Source organism: Caloenas nicobarica, chromosome 11 (genome assembly GCF_036013445.1).
Source record: "Caloenas nicobarica isolate bCalNic1 chromosome 11, bCalNic1.hap1, whole genome shotgun sequence".
NCBI classification, from domain to species: domain Eukaryota; kingdom Metazoa; phylum Chordata; class Aves; order Columbiformes; family Columbidae; genus Caloenas; species Caloenas nicobarica.
In genome coordinates, this window is record NC_088255.1 from 3,567,636 (window position 1) to 3,594,596 (window position 26,961).

A 26,961-nucleotide genomic window follows, 5' to 3' on the forward strand; every position below is an offset into this window, starting at 1 on the left:
CACTTACACCTTGTTGTAATGTCTGTCTGTACATCCCCACGAGCACCCTGCACATGGGGCCTTCTAACTGTTATTCACTGATCTACTGCGATTGCAACGTGACTTTTTTTCCTGCACTTTATGTCAACATATGAGAAAAACCGCCGTGTAACACTAGTGCTATTTTCAGTGTGGCGTGAAGTAGGAAAGACCATACACAGGCCTGAAAAATATGATGGAATTTACACCCAAAAAAAGCGGAAAAGCTCTAGAGAGCAGGCAGTGTCTAGACAATGAAGTATATGCCTAATTACACACAAAGAAAAGTAATAGGAATGAATAAGGCTGCTACCAAGTAAGGCTTCCAGCTTAAGCAAGGATGTCCACATTGTAGCTGTGGGTTATAAATTGTATTTCACAGATTTCTTAATGGTACCAAATCATTGTGATACTTCGGCTCAGGAGGCAGTTTACAGAGTTTTCAAGGTAGTGGCTGAACTAAAAGAGCTGCAATATCCATGTTTCCCCATACAGAACTAGGAGAACAACCAAGCACTATGAGGATTCTTCCATTAAACAAATGTATATGTTGTTTATCTGTCTTTCCGTGACCTTTCCCATAGTCTACAGTTAACAGATCTGTTCGAAATTATGAACATCTAAGGGCTGTTAATATCTGTACCCACACACTTAGGTTTGTTTCCTTGAGTACTTCTATCAAAATCAAGGGAATTAATTTCACATTAGTGTCTGAGTACTGGCTGAAATGTGCATCCCAGTGGTGTCGTTTCATCAATATGCACTGGTTTAATTTCATTCTTAACAGCGAGATTGAACACCCACTTCAGCTGCAAGGCTCAAAGCATCCTTAACCACAGAGTGGCTAATGACGATCCCATAATGAAGCACTGTCTGAGAATATGGGAGATGTCATAGGCCAGTTAAATGCTGCACTCACTCTTTAAAACATGATGTTCCAAATGTTGATAGTCATTTATTTCCCATTTTGTTATCAGAGAATAAGCAATCACTTCAGAGTTTTCTTTTAATTATTCATTACTTTTTGATGAATCTCAGCAGCGTTTGTATTTTAAGAAGCTGTTTGCCTTTGGTTTCAAATAAGAATTTTAAAAATATAGCCTTTGCTGTCAGAATATAATAAATGAAATTTCAAGGTAGAGTCACAGAAGTGTTGCAGATTTTTATAAGAGTAAGAATGCCTGAATAAAACAACCTGTTGCCAAATAGACTTACATAAGAGCATTACTAGAGCCAAGTCCTACACATCATGACAGGTTTAATGTTCATGTGCTGGTGTCTCTCTCAACATGCGGGGGGTGTGCTGAAAACATCAAAAATTCATGTCAGCTACGGAACATCTCTACCTGTACCAGAACACAAGGTTTAGCATTTTCAAGTTGGATTCTAAAGCACATACTTGTGAGTCTATGTTTGCAAAGCATTGTTTACATCCAAGCCAACCGGGAGTCAGCCACGCTATCTGGATATTTAATGTACCAACAGAGGTAGGCAAATTCGACGGATGGAGGAGGCCACAATGAGACGACTAAAGCAAGATCAGGAAAAAAATATGCAGTGTAGAAAAAAGGAAGAGAAGATGGACAGACATGGAGAGCAAACAGACTGCAAACCAGCCATGCAGCTCGCATCGTGTGGCCAGGATACAGACCTTAGCTTTGCCTTTCGGGAAAAAGAATTTTGCATTCTATCATTATCATATAGGTTTAGACACAACAGGACTGTAAGAAACTGCAAGAACGTTAGTGCACCTGCGCTTGAAGAGTACCCGTCAGATATGAGGGAATTAACAACATGTTTAATTATGAGCACCAATTGAAGTTTTGGGAGAACCAAACGGCTTTAGAAGAACCTGCCAGCATTAACAGAGGCTTCCTTGCCCTCCTCCTACCACCCGAATTCGGTCGGAGTGTTTAAGGAGCTGCCTTTGGCCATGCCAACTACAGCTCCAAGCACTGCTACAGCAGGTCAGAGTAGATCTAATAGTTTCTGACATGAAACTGTAGAAAGCCTCAAAATATATGCAGAGCAAAATATGCTGGAAAAAATGCAGTTTCTAATGGCATTGGGAAAAAGCCAAAGTCCCTATTTCACTCTGTCCCTTCACCTCAGATAGTCCGGGCCTTTGTTTTCTATTAGTCTGTTATTAAAGACTGCTTTCAGCTACACATCGGACTGGATAGGAGCTGGAATGGAAAACCAAGCCAATCTTTCTGCTGTAACCCCACAAACCAGCAGGTGAACATGCAGTTCAGAGGACAATCGGATGGGTGGACAGATGCCACTAAGATATTCTGACCTTGTTTCAAGGTCAGACTGGAATCTTCCTTTCCTCATGATTAATAGGCCTTCATTTTACATTGACATCACAATAAAAAGAGCTGTGACTGTACATATGAAAAAAACCATGAATAACTGTGATTGTATATATGAAAAAACTATGAATAACTCAGCTGTATTAAACTAAACAACCCATGCTCATACATAATGGTATGTTTTTCCTGCAGACATCCTTGCTAATGCATAAATCCTGCACGTGCAGAGGCTCCTGACCATAACTGCTCTGATGGAGCAGCAGGACTCCAGGGCCACTGGACTCTGCTACTCAATATAATATTTTGATATTAAGAAAATAGAGAGCACATACTCTCTTCTGCCACGAGAAAGTGCCACATAGCCTGAAGTTTTCTAGCCTGTGAGCTTTACCATTTTTTTATTTACAAGACTACTTTTTCCAATCTTAGATTCCATGCCTCTTAAGTAAACAACAATATTACCACCAAGATGAACTCCTGAAATCACTAGGAAACTAAGAAATATTCTACTGATTGAAACGTGCTGGCACAGGGTAATGTGTGACAACACAAATCAGAACATTGCTTAAATTGCCATTTATTACATTTCTATGCTACAAGTTACATTTTGATGTATATATGAACGTATCTTCTAAGAAAAATTATAACATAGGGAGTAGCGGAGGACTGAGTATTTTACCTTTGATCTCATTCTAATTAAAGTAATTTTTTCCAGCTTTCTCATTATGAAGAACGTTCAACCACATGGCAAACTATGATGTTAGGCATGGTGTAGCATAGTTGACAAGAGCAGGACAGAGCACCAGGATGGTAAGTCGGCTGTGGTATGAAGGCTGGATAGATAGATACACACTGCAAGGAAAGCAACAGGTACATCTGTGGCTTCTTTTGGGTTTGGGGTGGGTTTTTTTGACACTTTCTACGTTCCTCATATGCTAACCAAGGTGAAGAATGTTATACACTCACATGACACCCCACCAGAAAAGACAGCCAGAGATTCCTTTTGGATATTTTCCGTTTCAATGCAGAATGCTTTGGCAAACGGATGGGGAAGAGGGCAAAGCAGCTCCATCAGCCCCGGAGACCACACACTGAGCAGGAACGTGCGGCGGTTTCAGATCCCGCTGCAAAAAGTGCGCAAGGTTACACTCTGACAATTCACTGCCATCAACTGGAATCTCTGTTCAAAGGCATGAAAAAATAAAATTAACTCGTTTTTATTTATTCTCTAGCCACTCTCTCTTAATGAACTGAATTTTTTTCAACAGTGGCTAACAAAAATCAGCTGAATGGCTGTGCTATGCAACTGTGCAAAACACACAGTTCAAAGTACTGCCCTCTTCTCAAAAACCCAAACGCTTAGAAGATGCAGGCATTCAAAGTGCATAAATCCATTCCTTGAATGCATTCTAATCTTCTCCTGACTATCAGTACAACGATAATATCTTATTCCTATGAATCCTACAGAGAAAAATCAAACGGGGAAGAATAGACTTTGTTATTGTCATTTTCCCACATAATCAAGTTATTATAATTATACAGTTTCTCATGTTTGACTATAAAATAGCAGAAAAGACTGATTTTCTAATCTTAGTACATGTTTAGCTTACAAATCTTTTCCACAGAGTTAATTGAAAAAAGACACATTTATTTAGAAATCAAACAAAAAGATATTTCACAAAGTTAAATTAGTTAATCCCAGGGGTCCCAATGAAAAGCTTTTTGCTGACTAGGAAAACACAGCTTCCCTCTTGAAAGTGGAATCTCAGAGCAACCAGTGAGCAAAACGGACTGTTGCAATGTGATTTTAAAGTAACTTTCTGAGTAGAATATTATTTTAACTAAAGGCACAGCTTAAAGTTCCTGAGGACTTACAAGACGGCCTTCACGATAAACCATCCTGAATGTCACTGCCTCAACAAATATACTCTCAATAGTAGTTCAGACTTTTGCTATATTCTATTAAACATACACCTTTAAAAGAAAACTTTTGATGTCTAAATTTATCAAATCTACATTTACTGAACATATGCTAGAAACACAGTGTAAAAAAATAAGGCTATAAATCAGACTTTTGCCTGAAAATGTGCCTGTCCTCGGGCTACTCGAAAGTGATAACCATTTGTTCCGAGAGTTATCGATGTGAGAGAGAGTTTAGCATGATGTTTTACACCCCAGCTCCTCCAGGCTAATGCAGACGGCAAGAACAGTACTAAAATATCCCTCGGTTATCTCATGCAGCCTCCGTCAGCCCCAGGGAATCGTGGCTGAGGGCAACGCTGGGGTGCCTGTGTTCAGAAAAGTAAAAAAACCTGCTGGATCCAAGCACGCTGGCACCAACTGTGTTACCTAAAGTAAATAAGCTCTTTAGCCCCTGCCCCCTGTCCCCAAATGCCTTCTGAGGAAAAAAAGAAAAAAAAAAAATCTTGTTACTCTCTCAACTCAATGGGAGATGTCGTGAAATGGGAAACTAAACCCAAACAAAATATGAACTGTGTATTGTGAAGAAGTAGCAAAAAAAAGTTGAGTTTTGGATCCAGGGCTTAGTTTGTTTCTGAAGTTTACTACCCTAGGTTTTTAAACAACACGGCTTCTGAAAGCAGAGCCTTCATTAGAGCAGGAAAACACAACTTAAACGGCCAGGCAGAAAATGGCTGAATTAAGCTCTTTTTTCCCCCTCTTTAATGGCAGTGATTCTCAAAAGATTAAAAGTAGGTTAGGCGAATAATACAACAGCTATGTTTCTAGTGTCTACCTGACAACAGCTTTTGTAGAAGTGAATAATTACATGAAAATCACTTCCTTTCCACCTCTCTTTGGGATTTCTGTGGGTTGCTAGGCAGTCTCTCTCCTACCTTCTGCTAATGTTACTTACAGACGGGATGAATACAGTATATTCATTATGAGAATGGGGAGCTGAGGAGGAGAAGGACCTAAATACTTGAAGTTTTGTTTATTCATTGCTGCTGTTGGAGACCAACACTATAGCTCGGATTACTTTACACATATTTAAATGCTAATTTTCCAAGGCACGATTGTTAGCCAAGTACCACCCTGATAAAATGGAACAGGACCTTCCTCAGTCCAGGAGCCACACTAATAGTATGTTCCTGTGTCGCCAGCCAGTGTTCAAAGTCAGGTGCTGGAGGAAAGCGAACTGAGGTTCCTTCTGGGACTCGGAAGAATTCTTTCACCCACTCTGACTGCTTTTTGTGACCGAGATAATGTTTGTTACGAGACTGGTTGACTTTCCTGAACTCCTTAATCCCAAATTTAGGAGATATCTTGACTGCCTTGGCATGATTCCAGAGCCAGCAGCCACAAAGTCCTGCCGGACTTCCCTGTTTGTATGGTCATGGCTGCACTCATATAGGTTAGGGTGTATGTTCATAAAAAAGAAATAAACATTGTCCAAAAATCAGTTTTCTCTGCAGAGTGCTAAGATGACGAGGGGCTTGAATGCTCGAGATTTCAGATAGCAGGTATGCAGCGTGGTGGTGGGAAGGGCAGGGAACCACGCGCAAGGCTCTGTGGGTTTTAAAAAGGTGTCTTTGATTTCCAGATTCCCACTTCAGTCTTTGGAGCCTGCAATCCACTTTGATGGTGGGCTTGAAGTTACCTCCCTCAGCATGGTCCACCAGGAGACACGAAGGGGACCAGAGGCTTTAGATCCACTACTCGGTCAGCATATTCTGATAGTAGGATTCCAATACACAAACTAGCACTCCAATTAAGAGAAATCCTAACCTGGCAAGAACTGAGGTGCTAAATATATTGCATTTTGCACCATTATTTTACCAGTTTCTTACCCATTGTCCCCTTGGCTTGGCTCACTGCTGAGGGCAGTTAGCTGCACACCCCACGTGCCCCACACACCTACACAACTTTGCTTCCAAATTTAATATCATTACAGAAACAACAGAAAGTAAAAACTCCCTGCTGTAAAGCTGTTATTTCATTAAATTGCAGTACAGTGAACTAATTTATTAAATGAGCAATCTCTGCCACCCACTTCACCCACACTCTGAAGGGCACAAGGCTCGGATGCATTTAATGCCGCGATGCTTGTTTGTCTACTTCCATTTCTAACCTCTGTATTATCTCAGTTTCTAATTTGCACCGCAGACCTCAAGAGAGCTCTGAATTCCAGGACATTAAATACCGAGGTGACTTCACTTTTCCCCAGAGGCGGACCTGAAAGTCTGTTGTTTCTGCATGGCACTGTCACCAAAATGACACCTGAGAGACTAGAGACACCTGGGAGATTTAAAAGTGTCAAAGTAATAACAGATGGCTATCTGATGTTCCTTGTTAAGGAATTTACTTGGATTTAATAGCACCAGCCTACCTTATGCCTTGCTTGATTTCTTCTGTGCAGCTATACAAAATCCCAGGAATAATTTTCATAGGATTTTCCCATATTTAGAAAGAAAAAAAAAATCCAATAAGAGAACAAATATTTGACCAGGCCTTTCTTTTTCTGAAAGTCAATACCAACATTCCAACTTTGCCCAAAGGAAAAATCCCATCTACAATGGTAGTTATGAATCAAGAAATCTCTCAAAACTATCTTTATGATAAAACTTGCATGTTTTCTTTTTCAGCCAATAGCTACAACTCCTGACTAGAATACACGTAAGGAGAGACATCTCAAAATACAGAATTTTCCCTTGAATAATATACCGGTTTTCCCTTACTTTAGTCTGGAGCATAAGGTAAGGAGACGACTGACAGTATAAGACACACAGAAATATTAAAGAGATATTACTCATATAAAAACATTTATGTCCCTATGATAAACATGACTTCTGGGGGGGAAAAAAAGGTCACTGAGTAGAACAGTTCTTTTGTGTCTGAGTGATAAGAACTGAAAATTGTCTTCAGTAGACAGGTAGCTTAAATTTGGGATTCCGTCAAGCTGGAAACCTTTTTAAAAAGGTATGGATAAGAGGCAGAAATATAATTAAATCCCAATATCTCTTGGGAACAGCATCTTTTTTTTCACGGATTCATTTCTGTTAACTACAGACCAGCAGGATGGTGTGCATGGTTCCTGGGATGCAGCCCACGTGTGCTCACAGTTCTCAGTTACCGAAAATCCACCAGCACTCTGGAAAGGTAAAGTCATTGACTGCTGGAGCATCCACATGTGCCAGTTGTGCTGTAGAGCTCTCAGGGCATGCCTGGAAAGCATCAGAAGTTTTGCCTTCTCATACACTTGCACTAAGTAAAGCTTTAGGCATTTGGAAATAAAAAGTTATTTTTTTAATTAATTCTGTGTATGATATGAAAAACAAACAAACAAAACCAAAACAAACAAAAAACCACCAAAAAAATAGCCATTGCTTTTTTTTCTCTTTTTAGCAGAGAGTTTATTTTCAGTGTCCTAGAGACACCAGCCTTTACCAGGTCTCTTTGTGGGCATGTTTGGGAGTTGAGGCATGCTTAAAGTAATTTCCTATTAGCCATAAATAAAGATGCTCAATTTTTTAAAATAAATGCAGGAAGTGCAGTTAACTAATTTCTAAAATGAAGGTGTTGATTAGTGTTCCTCGTTACTAAGACACTATCACCAAATGCTCTCAGAATGAGATATTTGGCTGCTCCCACATAGACTCTAATGCCTACGGACAGTCAGAGGAGTTCCACAATATTCACCCTCATTTGCGCTGAGGGATTGATGAGAGGTCATCCTGACTCATTTCTGGAGTATTCTGAATCCAAACCCAAATGTTTTTAAGGTCTTTTTTTCTTCAAATATTTGATTTCCATAATATTTGACAAAAAGTAGGGCTCTGGGGCTGGTTTGGTTTTTAAGTTTTCAGGGCGAGGGTGAGGCAGGAGTTTTAGCAAACCGAGTCGGGGTTCCATATCCTCCCTCAAACTCATCATGTCAAGAAACCTATTACAGAGCTGCTTGACTCTAATATCACAGTGACAAAACAGACCCTTCTCTGACAGCTTTTTTGTTTACTCCTGTTACTTTCTTAAGATTATTGTTTAGAATCCTTGAAGCCTGGGGAGCACTGGAGAAATTAAATGCAGTATTTAGCCCTGATTGCAAATACTTTAAAAAACAGGAAATGCTTTGGTCATGAATCCTTATTCAAAGAATTTGGTTCACTCAGAAATTAAGAGAGAACTGTATGTATGTTATACAACATCAGGTTAAATCTTATTTAATCTAACTTCTTTAAAAATAACAATTCTCAAGAATTCTTTTTAAGCAATTTTCTGAAGAATACTTATCTTAGAAACTGTGCTTTTAATGAAGTATCTAAAAAGAACAGAGTTTGAAACAGCAGAAATTACAGTTTTAGCAGACTGACTTGATCTTGAATTCTTCCTGTTATTAACAGCAGCCTAAACCTCATATTAAACTAAGTTTTCCACAAGGGGATTTCCATTCACTTCTGCAATTTAGACACTGTCCAAGTACCAAATGCTGAATGCTAAAATGATACATAAACCCTGACTGAAGCAAAGTTTGACTGAGAAGTAAAATGCTGTGTATTGTATACGTGATATTAGTTAAACAGTGATTGCTGTAGAGTGCTGATCTAAAGGTTTCAGATGTATTGATGAAGTAACTTAGGCCCATGTGTTATTCATATCCAGTAATAACTAAAACACATACTAAATATTACTAGCACTGACATAATCATATCAAACTGCATATAAATCACTCTTAAAATAGATGCTAGAATGCTTGAAAGTATTTCCTCATCTTTGAATACTATATTAGCTCACAAAAAGCCTTTTGGTTTTTATAAACCTGCAACTAAAAGACGGCCAGGCTGTAAAATCACACCTGAAAGATGATTTTAAATAACACTCTCTTCAATTTAGGCAGAAGTGGATCTCTGGTGGTGCTGAGCTGGTGGCAGCCACCTAATTGCGACCCGTTCCCTGGTCAGTGTTTCTATGCTAGACAGCTCCCCAGCAAGGCCATGCCCTGTGCCTGCACAACATGGTCAAGTCTGTACCAGTTTGTTAAGCAGCCTTGCAACAAAGTAAAATCTAAAACACACTATTGCCTCCTGAAGGCCTATGAAGGAAACTCAAAATGGAAGAAAAAGAATGTCCTACCTCAGCTGTGAATGCTTTAAAATTGTACAGTTTATTTTAAAAAGGTAAAGCTTCTGCAATGTTAGGGCACAAAATTTAACAAGTTTTCCTATCGATTTTCAAGATTTTACCTTGCTAGTTTTTACAGAATTGCAATTTGTGAAAACAATAAATGCAACTAAAAGACTTGCTTATTGGCTTTTTTTGCTTGCAGAAATATTTATCAAGCTGAAGCTTGAAAGATGCGAAGAGTTAATATATATTCTACTACTCTAATATAGTCTTTTGTAAATTATGGGCTTCGGGACATCATATGCAGAATAAAATAATTTAAAAACACCCCTCATCTCTTATATCATAAAGAATTTAAAATCAAGCTGGGTTGGAATAATCAAACTTACAATATAAATTCTCATCTAAATAAAAAATATCCTTCAGGAACATATTCAGATTTTCTAAGCAGTAGTTAGAAGTTTATTTCACACAAGCTTATCTATGTTCATTTTATCTTTGTTCACTTCAGAAATCCCTTTCATGACAGAAAAGGTTCTTTCTGACTGCAGATGCCTTTTAGAAAGAACTCTAACGGTGGCGTTTAGCTATGAGGATTGTGGCAGTAAATAAAATAAAACAAGTATATATGGATTCTCCCCTTGTATACACTGTTGCAAAGACAGAGAAGCTCTCCATTTACTGTCTGGTCAGGTCAGTCTGATGATACTCTTGATGTGCAGATCTGAGAAATCAAGACTTGGTATGTAATGTATACCCAGGGTTTTCATTCTATCTTTGCATATGCACACAGAGATCACATTAACTCCTGATAAAAATAATACTCTTTCACTGGAGAGTTCGTGTCCAGTGATATATGAAAATATTTTGGCTGTACGTATAATATTTTTCCCAGGTTGCATTCTGCATTGAAATCTAACAACTCTATTTTCTTCCTTCGAGTGGAGTGTGCAGAGACTGACAGGCACTGTCAATACAGGGAAAGGGCAGACAGAGCTGAAACAGCTCTTCATCTTTACGTATTTTTATTGTTTGTTTGGTTTTGCATTTCCTACAGTAGAGGCACCAGCATTAAAGGCTGTTTGGGGCAATCAATGCACTAAACATTTGATTTGCACTTTCTCAGATAAGGTCACGTTACATTGCTGCCTTCCTCCAGCTGTTTTGAGGAAGATGGCATTAAGTCTCAGTAATCTTTTTTATGGCTGTAGTTCCCACTCATGCAACCTCTCTTTTCAGTGACTGCAGTCAGCAAGCGATTATAAGAAAACGATCCATCTCTGTTGACTCTTCACGGCGAGCAGAGAATGGCAATCGTAAGAGCACAGCTTCCTAGCGCAGAGCATCGCCCTTCTGCAGCCGCTGCCAGAGGCATCAAAGCCCAAAGGCGAATGAAGCAAAGTCTGCAGTGCTGACTTGCCCAGAGGTGGAGCGAACATTTCCCCTGCTCACCCACACTGGCATCGTGCCGCGGGGGGGCACCTCGCCATTGGATTCTGGCCCGGCTGCTGGAATTGTGTGACAGGCAGCTGTACCTCAAAAATTAAGAAAACAATCAAGTTTTGATAGCATTACCAGTGAAGAATTCATCTCTCTCTCTTTCCAGAGCCTGTTCCCTTTGCTCCTTCTGTTCTTTCTATATTTGGCATTGGAAACACAACAGAAGCTCCTGGTAAAGCTTAGAAACTGCAGAAATTATAAACCCCAAGCAAGAGAGATTATTGCTCCTACATTTTTTGGAAGTGGTCAGCAACCACATGGTTGGAGGTGATGCAAGCCTATTTTGATTTTCAGAAGCATTTTGGAAAAAATCGGTTACCAAAAGCTCCTTAAGAAACTATGCAGCTGTAGTTTACACCGTTGCTGGAAAAATAACTGATGAGAAGACAGGAAACACTGGATAAGAGAAAAGGAATACTTCGGACAGTGGAGGGAGGCCCGCAGATGAAGTTCCTAGGAATGCAGTTCCAAAGGAGTAATGAAATCCTGATACAATTAGCAGACCTCTGGAACTTGTGCCAAGAGATGTTAGAGATACTAAAAGTCTTCGTGGGCTCTAGGGGAGATCAGAAAACTACATCGAAGGGAAATCCACTGAGGGCTTCTGAACGTAGGAAAAAAAAAAAAAAGCCACACAGACCTCAGGAAATCACCTGAGCTGAAAATACTTGGCTGTCCAAAGAGTTCAAGGGACAAATATATCATCATGCCCTAAGGATATCCTTAGGTCCCTCGCTGGAGACAACATACTGAGCTACACAATCTTTGTTCTAGGTGAGTTTTTATGTAAAGCAACATCTTAACACACTTTCAAGCAAATAGCATATTGTTTGATGCTTACTTTAACGCTCCCTGTTCTGCAGAAGAAGTTATCATGCCAAGTTGACTGTCCATTCCACTAAATAACATTACCTGGTTGTTTTTTCACACTCATTTCTATAATTCTCCTCATCTCTCACCTGATAATGCCAGTACCCAAACAGGAGCTATTACATTTTCATGCCCATAAAACTTCTGGCACAATTTCCTCCACCAATCCATGCACAGGATAATGAAAATGATGAAAAATTGCTATCAAAGGATTAAAGGTATCAGTGAAAGTATGAATCTGTAGCAGCCAGAAACTGATGTGTTATTTTCTATTGAAATAGGCATGTTTTGACTAGCTGGCATATACTTCATCTTCTTTTATAGGAGGGACAGAGGAGACCACAGCTGCAGGGTAGACACCCCAGGACAGGGAACTCACCAGTAGAAGCTGGACAGAAATTCTCCAGCAGAGACAAGCTGGAACCACAGGTTATATGGACTCTTGTGTTTAACAGTTCGCAATTGACCTATCCGTAATTAATTGAATGAATTTATACTTTCGGCCTCCCACATCCTCTAGCAGTGAGTTCCACCATTTAGTTATTCATTGTGTGAAATAGCACATTCTTTTGTATTTTTCTAAACCTACTACATCTCCATTTTTATAGACTTCTGCCAAATCCAAGGCAGAGTTCCAGTAGGACCTCCTGAGTTACTGGCTGCCAGCCACACGAAGAGCGCCTTGGCTGCAGAACCAGGACGGCTGTGCTCCAGTTTCAGGTCTTTGGCTTTTGCACAAAAACCCCCTCCAGTGACTGCTATATACTGCCCTGTGAGCTACCATTGCTATTTAATGAGCAGACCAGTCTTCTAAAGAGCATCACAAATGCGATATGTTTCTCCGAAAAGCCACTATCTACTTCATTGTCTACAATACCACCAACACTGTGTTCCAGCTTCCAGCTAATATCCACTGAGTATCTCTACTATATTTATTTAAAAAAAATATTTATTGCCTAAAGACCAAAAGGAAAAGTGAAAAATATGTTTTTAAACTTAACAGGAATATCTCTAGAAAATCCCTCAACTAAAATCAGTATTTAATAAATCCATTAAAGTTACCAAGTGACAACTTATTGCCTATCATTTTGTTACACAAATCAATGCTTAATTGACGACAGCATTGATTTCACGCTGTCCACATAATAATCTAAACATTGCCCTTCACAAGCACAATAAAAGCCGAATGCTTAGTCGGAATAAATAATAAAGATGCTATTAAAGGTTCATTATCTTTTAAAAATAGTAATCTCAAACCACAGAGAACTGAAATCTCGTGCAACATACTCCTTCAAGTATTGGTACTGACAATATAGGTCAAAAATGCAAAATAACAAACAAGTAGGTATATAATGCTTTTATAATTCTGTTATATTTTAGTCACTCAACCTTCAACAAAGCTACGGATAACCCCACTCTAACTCGGCAAAAATTGCCCCGGAAAACTAAGAAAAGCCATATAATTAATCTAGAGTATTAACCACTTCACTAAAACACCTTAAATAGTCTTTTCACTTGAGAACTACCCTGTTCTGTTTAATATGACTTAATAGAATGGAAATGATTCAAATTACTATCAAGAGTGTCAAACGCAAATATTTTTTCACTTTAGCTACTTATGTACAAAGGATTCGCATTTGGATACAAATGCATAACAAAAGTAGGGCTACGTTAAACCAGTGCAAAGGTAGCTCCCTGCCCTCTTTTAATTGTTGCCAAAACCAGATGCCCAGGGAAAGACTACAGCAAACATTTACCAAGCCAATAAATTCCAATTTTATTCTAGTTAAAGTGTATCAAAATGTCATATATAACATGATATGTTCCAATGGCTTGAGTACAACGCAATGGAAACGCTCTCCAAGGGTGGCTTTCTACCTCCATTGTGTGCACAGAAGCCTGGGAGTCCCACCACCTCCCTTAGCCCTGTCACCTACTGTCTGGCTGGGGTCACGGGTAACCAACAGGCTTTAAACCTGTTTCTCAGAGAAACTCTCAGGGCCAGAGCATCTTGGCCCTTTCCTTTGGTCCAGCTTTGGTGTTTGGTGCCCTCCTTTCTGCCATTTTGTACGGTCACGTTCAAACTACAAACAAATATTTTTATCCAGTTGTTTGACTGTACAAGTAACAGGAATGCGTCAAGGATGCACAGAACTGTCTGCATGCCATAGAAATGAAAAGCCAATAAATGTCTTTAAGCAACAATTAAAGCTAAATGGATGTGCCTCCACTGCGTACAGCAAACCCAAATGAGTTAAAACAAACGGCTACATATTACTTACCTTTCTCAGTCAAAACAGAAGAGCAATTCTAGCAAGCAAAGTAAGAATCCATTAAGGTTACCTCATAGCTAAACCTTCGGGATATCAATTCTGTGGCAACGCTGCCCAGCGGTAAATTGTTTCAGAATATTGAGCATGAGAGTCACCTCCTCAGAGAGTGTATGCCACAAAACCATCTATATTTATTCACTGCAGGCTTGAAGACTCCATACTCACAAACAGAAACTCTGCTTCATCCTGTGGCCTCTCCCTCCTTGATTTTCATCAATGATTAAGCACTGAGCAAGCAACAGTCAAAAACTTAGGCATTTTATAGAATCATGGAATAACTAATTTAAGATTTACATTAATCTCTCCCCATACTCTTAACTTGCATGCAAGTCAGAAGCCTGCAATCCTAAACGTAACGGCCAGCTAGTGGTATTTGCCACAAACAAGCACTGCTGTCGAGGATTTGCGACCAGGACTCCCAGGAAGGAATTTGGTCTGATACATAAAAGGGCGAGTAGACCAGCCATTGACTTGTTTCATGGATTTGGACAAATCTGATTCTGTGGATGAATGACCATGGCCTAGCTCTGCAACTGGCAGGGCACCATCGCATCGATGCAAAGATGATAACTTGGTATGTACCACCTGATTATGTGTCTCAGAGTTAATTACTGCTGAACGGTGGCTGGAATTTGCTTGGAACCAGACCATGAGCCTGGCAACTACCCAGGGTTATGTGCCAAGAATCTCTGAGATTCCTCTAACAAGCTTAGAGCAACAACTTTTCCAATCAATCTCAGATCTCAAGATTATATTTATTTGTTTGCTTGTTTTAAAGGGGCATTTTGGGTGTTCTTGTTGTCAGTTGCAAGTAACTGAGGCTCCACCTGACGGTTTAAAGCAGCTCACATCACTAGGTAAGAAGCTACTAACACCACCCAGCTCAACAGATACAAAAATCAGAATGAGTTCCCTAGATAATTTTCATCAATAAATGCAAGAAGGGATGAAGAAAGGTAAAGTAATAAAGCAAATTTGTTTTAGACCTTCAAGCATAAACTTATGATCTCTTCCCCGTGATGGATTTGTCTCAGAGGAAGTTAATTTGGGAAACAGACATTGTACTGCTGATATCCTAGGCTTATGTTAATGCTTATCTGAAACGTTCAAAGAGCTGATGTGCTGGCAGGTGTTTTTCCACATACCCAGCCAGGAGCATGAAGCGATATATAGGTTGTTCCAACCCACAAACATCTTTCATGCTGTGTCTGTCTCTCAGAATCACTTCTTGTGTGTTCCCTCTCCATCCGAAGGACGATTTGCTTCTGTCCGATACCTCCGATCTATAGTACTCAGTACAACAGGATGGAAAGAAGACAAAAAGGGACCGCATTTTTGTTGATTTCTTCCCCTTTCCCACTTGTTGCAAACTCGGTCTTGCATTCTTCAACTCTGTATTTTGGTAATATGCGCTCGGTTCTTACTTCTACTTACATCTGTATGACTATGCAGCTAAAGTAAAAATTTAAGCCAGTGTATAAAAAACAAAAAACAAAACACCTCTTGGACCTAAAGAGAACGCAATATTAATACTTCACTGTTTAGAATTGTGTTTGACAGACTGCATTCTTTAACAACTGACTTATTCAGGGACTACACACATTAGCTTTTTGTGACATAAACTACTCAAAAATCTGCAGGTAAGTGGAATTACATAAATACAAAAAAAATCCAGTTATTGGTGATATACCAGTACTGAAAATCATTGCTTGGTCAGTCTCAAAATATGCAGGAGAGCAAACCAGCCCCTGTGTTAGTTACCTTGGCCTCAATCCCTCAAGCCGAGGTTCCCGTCTCTGCCCCAGCTATAAGACCGTGGTCATTCCAAGTGCTCTACAGAATTAGTGCCAGAAAGAATTTATAAGACTGATGTAAATGGTGGGTGACCAAACTCCACTTCCAAGACACATTTCTCTCTCCACTGATAAGAGGCAGCCATCTACAAACGGGGAACCTTGCTTACACACGCCAGTTATATATGCAATGTTAAACAGAACTCTGGATCTCTTTATCTATTTTGTTGTGAAGATTAAGATACAGAAGAGATTATTTTAGGTTGTAATCCCTAATCATAAACTGCATTTTCTGTCTTCCTACATAAAACAGTAACTCACTGAAGGATAGTGCCCCAACTATACCTTTTTCAGGGCTTTAAATGCTGCAATAATTTTCCACCTATGTTCTGCTCACCTTCATGGATGGATACACAAGTTCATTTAGACCTCCAGGCTGGGGAAGTACCAGCTTTCACTATACCTTTTTGTGAACATCCCTCAGAGTCACCACGTTGTTTTATTATTTTATACAAAGGGATTTAGAGTATTCTAAAAGCATGACTTGTTTTTAGAGTGACAGGAACTCTATACTCAACTGGCAAATTTGAGTAAACAAGCCACTCAACGTTCACTAAAATTCTGCTGTGAGCCTAGTCCTTTTTACAGAGAGCCGGGCAATGAAAAACCTTCCATTTATGCCACAGAGCTGGCAGAAACTTAAAGTAAAACCGAGTTCAAGATAAAAAAAGCTCAAAAAAATGCCACTTAGGAATGGTATTCAGGACCTGCACTTCTTCACACTAAGGCGGCTACTGAAAGTATTGACATTGATCAAAGGTTTAATTTCTCAGAAGAATGAAGATTCAGTTTAATTCACATTAGTTGTAAATTTGTGTCAAATAGTAAAAGCATTTGATCAAAAGATGAAAGGTTACTTTGAAAAGTCAAACGTTATTTCACAAAATCACAGAGAGACCGACCAACCCCCTCCATGCTCCAAGCTCCTTTCAGGCAGTTCAGAGATCAGAAGGTCTCCCCTCAGCTCCTGTTCTCCAGGCTGAACCCCCAGCTCCCTCACACTTGCCCTCCAGCCCCCTCACCAGCTTCACTTGCTCTTCTTTGTACACACTCAGTATATCAATATGTTAATGCAGAACTTCCGTGCAAAATCACCAGGACCTAGATTCTACCTCACATTCTTTAGAAATTCAGCTGCGCTTTCTTCATTCAAGTGTTCTCTGAAAAGTTCACATGAGTTGACAATAAACAAACAAAATATTTGTGAACCTGTATCCCAAACTGCATCAAAATCTGTCATTTTCCTGCCAAGTCTGTAACAAATTTACTCAATGCATTTCATTGCCTCTTTATGACAGTCAGATGCTTTCCTTATCCTTATTTACAGTCCTAAATTGAAGTCGTGGTGTTTAGTTGGCATTGGTGTGATAAAACACATTATCGCCCCTGTTCTCTGATGGCACAAAAAGATCTTCTTGCAGCCAGGATTCTAGTGCAAGTGGTCACAGAATGCTCAGTTTATTTGAGCCTCAGTGTTTAATGCAGCTGCCTATAAACGTCCACATGGGAGAATATGTTAACATAAGGAAATCTAGGATTGTGAACACAGTCAAGGAAGGTATCTTTTAAAATATTATTGACCTTTGCATGAATTCTGTGCTCCAAAATCTTCTGGAATTTAACACAGGCATAAATTTAATTCTTAAAAGACCCTTATTTCAGATAAAATAGTATCAACTGTATCCCCAAATAAGGTAATGAACCACAGCAGAATCTGAAGTGAAGAAAACATGTTGACTATCCCATCCTGTCATTTATCTTCATGGGTAATTTCATGATATAACTTTAGTGCATATATATGTGTGTGTGTGTGTATAAACATTTTATAAAGCGTAAGAAACAATTATGCTATGTTAAAGTAGTCAACAATCAATCCAGCTTCAACGGCCTGAACAGAAACTATACTAATCCAATGGGGTTACTTTATCTATAAGGAAGGAATAGTCAATAATTGCGCGTCGACTTTCAGAGTAGAGAGCACCAGAAAGTCACAGCTGCCAATACGCGCATCTCCTCACCTTTCCCGTTTGCTCTCCTGGCTCTGGATCCTGGCTGTGAGCTGCCTGGCAGCTGGGGACCGTTCCCGGGGGCAGAAGCAGCTGGTTTTCCCACACCGGTTAGGGCAACGTGCCAGCAACTGGCACCACTCACCTCCCACCTTCTCCTCCCAGCTTCCCTCTCCTTGCTTTCTAGCACTTTTTTTTTCCTCTTTCCCACACTGCCCCTGCAAATAAATCACATATGTATGCACAAGTGTCATACAAGCTAAATGCTAGCGGACACGAGAAGCATGGGAGGAAGAGGCAAGAGCTGCAGTAAGACATACATTGTTGTAAAATGCATACACAGCCCAACGCAGTCCCCAACTTCCTTATACCTCCCTGGAGGAAGACGCCTTTGCTGTTCATTTCTGCCTCATTTTGTATTTCTATTAGTTCAGACAACTCCTCCAGGATGTACAGGTCTCCAAAGAAGAATCTTTAGGACCACTTGATTTTTTCAACAGTAAATAGCAGATTTTCTGCAAGCTGCACATCATTCTGCTAACGTAGTAACCTTTTTTCTTTTTTTTTCTCATTCCTCCGGAATAGCAGGATTAACAAGAATCCTGTAAGCAATTCTTAAAATAACTATATATTTCCAGTGACTCTATTTATATGGCATCATATACCCACTTGTGACTGTCCCAGAAATAGTGTGGAATATTTATTTGCTTCACTTACTAATTATCCCCACTGTACACAAGGTCCCTTAGTATTATTATTCTTCTTCCATCATTAATATCCACATATCACTTAGTATTTTTGTACCCATTTTTAATTTTATCCAAAACAAATTAATTTTTAACAACAGCTTTTCTCTTGCTAGGAAACTTGATTTCTAGAGCAGCTGACAGGCTGGAGCCCTCGATAGCATTCACAATTCTTTAACTGTTCCAGAGAATGTTAATTTATGCACAAAGCAGCTCTTCAAGTTTATCTAGTACTTCTTTTTGGGTTCCATCACTGTAAACAGCGAAAAATCTCTCCCTGTTATGCCAATACACTGAGCTAATGTGTGGATCCTGTCTCCCTCCAGTGGCACATTGCACTAGCCATAAAGTCCAATATTAAAGAGCAATTAGAGTTTCCCCGAAACTCAGATGATGTCTCTCCATTGCCAAGGTTGCCAAGGGGTTGCAGGGATAGCTGGAGGAGGTTTCATGTGGTCTCAAAGCCCTAGGAAAATGATGAAATGACCCCATTCTTTCAACAAGTCTCTTCTAACTGCCAGAATCTGCTGTTGCCTGCTCAGCTTGTTGTTGCTTGAGTAGCAACAGCACGAGACACAAGGGAAAATCATGGGGAGGAGGAGGCAAACCACTCGTTCAGGGCTTGAAATAATTCTCTAAAGCAATAACTGGACTTCTGAAACCACACTTGCTACATAAAAAAGAATAGTTGCAATATTACGCTGTTGAAAAAACCAGAGTTGTACATTGAGGCATAAAGGTATGTCACGTTCAAGCGTATAAACCAACAATTTAGCAATGATGTATTCAATTTAGGTTGTGCCTTTCCCACAGCATACTCAAATATACCTAAAATCTTTGCACAATGTAATAACTGGGCAGTGAACAATTACTAAGCTGTTCCATGCATTGAAGAGAGTAATTTTTTGTCATAGGAGATGACTTGAAATGTCTTCAGCCCATGCCTTTTGCAACGTATGTGCCCAGTCGCTGTACTACAGAATTACTGTGAGAGAGCGTAATACGTGTGTTCCTTTGAGCACGTGAAATGCCATGTGCTCTCAGGTTTGTCTTAAGTCTTTCTTTGGGGAAAAAGAGAATAATATCTGTCCCAGGAGTGATTTATGACTTTGTTAAACATCTCTGCCCTGTCAGCAAGAACACTGCATTACAGTAATTTGTTTGTCTTCCTATTCTTTAAAACCACATAAACAATTTGTAATGCAAAAGCCACAGTACATAGTAAAATGAAACAGTTCCTCATTGTGGAGATTAGAAACTGCATTGTAGGGCAAAATGTTTCTTAACACTGCACTAGTCTCTATCCTGTGCTTACCTTACAATTTCAAATCTCAATAATTTGTAATGATGGTGCAAACAACAGACCTTGAGAAGAATTAATTATTCTTGAAGTTTATATTTAAAAAGTTTGGGTAGGAGTTTACTACTTAACAGCATCGTGGGAGCCTCACGATCAACAGCAATATTTTTTTTCCTTTCATGGAAAGAATGGTTTGAGATTTAGTTTCCATATCAAATGACTGCTTGTTCAAATATACATGCTTGAAGTGGGAGTTGTAGTTACACAGACACTACATTCAGCTAAGGATTTTCGTACCCTATGGCCATTGTACGAATTTCTGGCATTTCACTCTTTTTTAAAATTTTCCACAACTCACATGCGTGTGCATCACAACTGCCTGGTTCAGAAAGTGAACACCTGACGAAGCAAACAATACAGAGAACGGGAAGAAACCGGTAGGAAAAAGAAGAGTAAGTTCCATAGCTGTTAACAGAACTACCTGACTACGATGGGAACTGGACATCAACCTTCTCTCATTACTACTACTTTTTTGAAGTTTGTTTTGTTTGTTTCTTTTTTTCTTTCTTTTTTTCCTTTTTTTTTTTTTTTTTTTTAAAGGCTGCATGAACTCTTATAATGGTCAGAAATGCAGTAAATTGCTGAAGATGTACTATTCTTAGTGGAATTAAAAGGCTGGTAAGATTTTGGACATGTGACCCACCTCTGAACCTTTTCTTCAGGTGCTATGCTTGAAAACTAGGCTTACCATCCAGCATTGGATGCATCCTGCGAAGCCAGGTTTTCATCAGACTGCAAGTTCCTCACTTGTCACATTCCAAACAAAATATTCTCTGGAAATTAGATATAATTTCGTTGCCAATATATGATAATTCCTAGGTTTCAATTTTAAGGATTAGTATGCTTAGATAGATACAGTACAAATCTAAAATCCACTACTCAGGAATCCATACAGTTCTCGTGATTTTCTGAGGATGAAAACACCCCAAAATGAAATCACTATATCTCTTTTTTTTTTTTTTGGAAAGAAAACAGAGTCCTAACATTTCTGTTTGAAAGCTACAATTTCCTCGACATTCAAAGCCAGGAGACAATTTTTATTTTCTTCTGCCTTTGAAAACATCAGTGTCCCTCGGCCTCGAGGTGGCGATACAATTGTGAGAGTGGCTTCCACGGCTGCATGTACTAAACTCCAATCAATCTGGGTTATTTTATTTCTTCTGCAGTTCTTGGTAAAGAAGCAGAGTGGCATTACTGCTGCAGCTCCCATCCCTAAACCAACTCTGCATTATTAAACATTGGAAATGAAACGTTAAGGGAATATAAATTCTCCAATACTTTCCCAGTTTGGATATTCAGAATAGGATTTAAAAAAATGTTACCTCTACATCTAAACAGTCTTCCCAAATGTCTCTCACACATATGCAGATTATAATTAGCCTAATAGCAATTGCTTACAGCCTTGGGGAGTAGCATCTTTTTTAAAAGTATGATTTCACGTATATGCTCAAATATATTAATATGATGTTAAGGAAGGAGTGAATAACTAGCAAAATATACTCCTGCTAATCTGAAAATTAAGGGGTATGTAATGAAAACTACAATTTTCAGGGAAAAAAGTGCATTTATTCTAAGTTATTTTCTACCAAATAAAAAGTTTTCCATAAACCAGCTATCCGATGTATTAAAATGTTCTTTTTCTATTTAAACATATAGACCATGAAAACTTAGCCTAAGTGCCACACAGAAAAATGCAGGACAAACTACACTTTTGAGACACAGGGCAATGTAAGGAAAAGAGTCACATTTGCCATATAAGTGCAAGGGTTTTTTCAGGTTAAGTTGATGCTCATTGCTGGGCATTCATGTTTTGCTACTTATTTTCAAGAACGTCAAGAGGGAAGACCCAGGGAGCTACAAGCCAGACAACCCAGTTTCAGTGCTTATGGCTCCCTAATAGTTGAAGTCTCATAGCTGAGCTCCCAGAGGTGAATTGTAGAAATGTTTCTGCCATCAGAGACTTCACTGCAAGTTTGACATTTCCTCACTGCAAGTAAAATATCAGGCAACATTTAAAAACAATCCTAACTGTGATAGCTCAGATTTTCCTGGGCCTTATATGTAATTTGCCCCGTCATTCAATTATCGTGCTTAACATTCATATGAGAGCGTATCAGAGATAACGTACAACCTGTATTCTTTCCACATAGAAATGTATTCTCATGTGAAATTCAGTTGCAAATCCAGATGGAAGTTTGTTCAAGACTTTGGTAAGCACCAAGTGTTCAGAGGAGAGTGCAATTCTGGTTATGTTGACATATTCATCCCTACAGCTGCTATAATGAGTATCTTCATTAAAACAACACTTTTTTTAAAAGTTAAACACATAGTAACTCAGCCACTTAGCATACAAGCACACAATAAACAATAAGGCTTTACTTCTATTTTCCTCCTCATTTTAAGAATCCACTGCTACATCAGGGTTTACATTTACGCATGTATGCCTTCCAGATCATTTACCATAACATTACTCCTTGATCCATCGAACTCGTACATCTGCTAGTCCCTAACTGATTTAACCTTTTCCCTGCACAAATGTTTGGAAAATTGTGTTATGAAGAACTAAATGTTTGCCTAAAAAAGGAGCAACAACTACCACGCATAAGCACAATTACATATTAAATTACTTAAATCTGTCGAGGGACAACCAGAACCATGTTCTGAGTCAGACTTGCACACAAAACCCATAGCAATCCTATTAACTCTGTAAAATACTTCTTTCATGTGAATTATACCTCAGGAAGGACCTTGTATGTAAGCTATAAACAGCACCTGTATCTTCCAGATGGGGGCAGGACATATTTCAAGCCAATTTGAGCATGAAGGCTATAGAGACCTCACTGTTGATGAAACAAAGCATTTCTGAAGTTTAAATATAGCACTCCACTATTATAATGAAGTGATTGGTATGAGCTCTACAGATACACAGGACAAAAGATGGCATTTTCAGACTAAGAGGATTCAGTCTGCTGGAAAGATAGAATATAAAAATGAAATAGAGAACACAGCACTTGAAAGCTAAGAGGAGCTGAAAAGACAGATGAATAGCTGCTTAGAAAGCTATAACGAACCATGGAATGCAAATTACACAAAGACAAAAGATTCAAGAACTTCAAACTAAAGTGAACCCTGAAGAGAAACTTAATTTATTTAATCCACAGTAAACATAGTTGGCACTGTGGCTCAAGTACTGCTCCTCTAATGCAGACACAGTGCTCTCCCTGGAACGCTATTTAAACAGACCTCTGAATGAGGAGGAAAACGACTCTGCTGGTGCACATGCATTATGCTTTGATATTGTGGACAAATCCAAATAAACAAAAGTAAAGATGAAAACTGGAAGCACAAATGTCAAGGTTGTCTTCAGTTATCCTATACTTGCATACTTGCATCTTGGCAAAAGTCTCTAGAACTTTTTTTTTTTTGATGCAAAAATTCGTGGTTCTGAACATTATTAAGTTCTACATTTCCATAAAAAGGAAACCATCTATTTATTTATCTTGTTACCGTTAAATTGCAATAAAACTGAATCAATACCATTTTACTTTTTTTTAAAATAAAACAAGATTTGTCAAATTCTATTTCTAAGACTGAGAAGCCAAACTTCCTTTATTTCTTGAAAACTGACCAGAGACCCCACCTGTAACTCAGAAATCTTTCTTCAAAAACCACATAATTAGTCTGAACGAAATATTTCAATTTCAATGAAAGAGCATTTTTTCAACACAAAAATAATTCTCTAAAACCATTTCATAACGCATACTACAGTGAAGTTATCTGTATTCGTGTTCACAATATCTATTATGGTCCATTCTGCTTCAGCTTCTTTCCTACAAGGAGGTGCATAAAATACTAAGTACATGTAAGAAGTACAACAATGTGTCAGCTAAAGTCTCATTGAAATGGAGAAGAAAGTTGGCTCCTTGAAGCAATCCATTAAAGCTTGCCCAAAAGACATTGCAGTATCAGCTGAGCTATATGTGCAGGACAAACAGGAACACGCACACGTGTCTTTTAAGTGCTTTCTACTTCACAGGCTTAGACTAATACTATGTGCTTTGGAAATTGTCATGGCAACAATGTGTTCCTTCACAAATGGAAACAGTATAGTAAATAAGCATGTAAAACCCCTTGTAGCCTGACAATAAGGTTGCTTAAGCTTGCAAGCTCAATGACAAACAAGCAAGGGTCTCAGTGGCATGTGAAAAATCCACATGCAGGACAAAATTCTGCTCTCAGAGGCTGCTGGACGAGAGAAGGGATCAATGTTTGGGCAGCAGCACTACCTCCTATTCATCGAGGCCGATAGAGTCCACAGATGGAGGAATCACCGTGGTATAGTAGGAGAAAAATACTCAGGGAACACTTCTTCTAAAGGCAGCGGCTAATTTTAGTCATCACGGCCACCCAGCGAGGTGAAATACTAGTCAGAACCGGGTAAAATAAACAGATGCCGTCCACGTTCTCACATAAGGATATGACACTCAAATTCCTTGTCTCTGTTAAAATGAGCTAGGACGTGGGGGGTTCACCTTCAAGTGGGCTGCCTTGCTAAATTTACTACAGCCTGAGTTGATAATATGTTGCAAATAAATAACTGGGAGCATGACAGAGAATTCCATTGTTTTTGCTCTGTTACTGTGCTTAACTTCTGAGGTGACCTGAGGCCACCTGTGAGCAGGTAGCTGTTGGAAACCACGGCACATCACCGACGGTCTAACACCAGTGCCACAGCTCTTCTTGCACTTCCCAGCTACGCTGACACAGAATGAGGGAAACATTGAGTCCCAAAGTGGGAACATGATTAAATTTTCCTCTAAAATTTTCAATATTTCAAATGAATCTTTTTCTTTCTAGCTGTTTATTTCTACAGAAATATTGCTTGTTTAAAGTGAACTTTACATGAATCATTTCAGATACTTCAAGGAAGTAACTTGAAGGGTGCCCTCCATTTTCTTTTGCAAGAAACCACGTTTTCAGCAAGCAGAGGGTAAAAAAAAAATTATGCTGACACATCTTCAGTAAGCAGATTAAAAAAAATAATAATTTTGACAAATATTCCCAAGCTTGCTTTCTGTCTTTTTCTTCGGGTCTATTTAATATTGTAATAGCCTTAGGAGTTACACTGTGTAACGTCTTTTGCATTGCCAAACCACTTAAGTAAAATGCTGCCTGCAACCTGTCAGGTTTTGTAGAGCTTGTGTTATTTTCCCTCTTTGATACCGGGCAAACGATACATAATAACTGTTTTGTTGTACTCATCTGTCACTGAAAAAAAATCAACCTAATCCAATATTTCCATGTTCAACTCTACTCTGAAAACAACAAAAAGGACACAGTTCCTCATTGTAGCTCATTCCTCCTTGATTGCATACAAAGACTCCTGATTAAAAGACAGCAATCATCTGAATGATTAATTTCTCTACTAATCTTGACTGAGATTTAGATTTGGAATGAACAAAGAACTGTAAAATGGATACATCTTGGTTAAAGTTGGTCCCGTTGAAACCAGTGACAACGCTCCTGCCCCTCCGTGGCATAAGCAACAACTGCAGCTGAAAACTTCTGAAAAATTCCGATTTATCAACCAAGGTACTTTTCTACTAAAAGAATAATGTACTCCAACACATGCAAGCAGTGATGGCTTTAAAGCCCTACCCACAATTCCAAATCTCTGACAACGAACGACAATCCAGCAATTATCTCTATTCAATCTTTAAAAACCAAGAAACTCTCGCGGTTTTTCCCAGAGAGGAAAATAAATCCATAGATCATGGTCCTACCTGCGGGTCAGACAGCCGAGAAAGGTCAGGGTACAGGTAAAATTTGATCCCCTCAGAAGCACCTGGTAACGTTACTCCACGAATCAGAAGTATCATCAACATGATATAGGGGAACGTGGCTGTTACGTATACCACCTAGTAAGAAAAAGCAAACATTAGAAAAATATTTTCTTCTAACTGCAAGAAAACCACCTCATTTCCACAGCCGTTTTGCTATTAGATTAAAAAAAAATATTTTCTCCAGGAGTGCTTTTGATGCCCTTGTTCCTGCAGATGAATTTTGTCTTGCAACCGTATTCCCTTCTAAGCTATTTCTGTCTTGTAGGAAAGACCAACATTTTTTAATAGAGAGATTGGGAAGTTCTCTTTAGAGTATATTATTTACTCTCGCTTTTTGACAGGTGACTGGACACTATACTATAGTGTACCTGTACACTATACCACATACTATTCCAGAGATACAGGGAAACTGACTCATAATAGCAAGTAAGTACTTGCATTATATTATACCCTATAACAACATGTACAATTAATTGTCAATCACTTAGTAATTACTAAACTGTCATCTCCTAAGACTGTTTCACCTACACGACTGTGTTTGAGGAATAAGCATTTCATCAAGCCTAAAGGCTAAATGCTATGTGTATCTCCTTGCCACTTGCTATAGCACCCTGTTCACCCAAAGCACCCTCAGGCAAGGGTTCTGAAGTGCTCAAGTACAGTAATTTCTGTTTTCACATATATAGCCACATTTTTTTCAGAAATCAGTTTGCTCTGTGCATGGAGAGCAACTGAGCTTTTCTGGAAACCTGCAAGAAGTCATGCTTTGCAATGGAAAGATTAAGCAGAATTGATCCCATTTTACAATCCCAAACCTGAGAGCAGTATCTAGTTATTCAAACTTGGAGATGGATTAAATGATAAATTCCAAGTTGCTATAAATGGTTACTTTAAATAATAACATACCTTAAACTTAACTCTCCGTAATTCTCTACAGCCACTTCTGCCTGTGCAAAGGAGGTATAAAATATGCTAATATGTGATGATACTCTCATACATCTGCCTTGCACAAGTCAAAATTACTTAACTAGCTACAA

At 39.0% G+C, this 26,961-nt stretch overlaps 1 protein-coding gene across 1 annotated transcript in view; it reads right to left on the reverse strand.

Moving 5' to 3' along the window:
• SLC6A11 (solute carrier family 6 member 11) overlaps positions 1 to 26,961 on the reverse strand; it is a 90,981-nt gene that overhangs the window by 20,838 nt on the left and 43,182 nt on the right. The window contains exon 6 of the mRNA XM_065642320.1: positions 25,865 to 25,999. Within this exon, the coding sequence (XP_065498392.1) occupies positions 25,865 to 25,999 (135 nt within the window). The remainder of the gene's footprint in view (positions 1 to 25,864; positions 26,000 to 26,961) is intronic.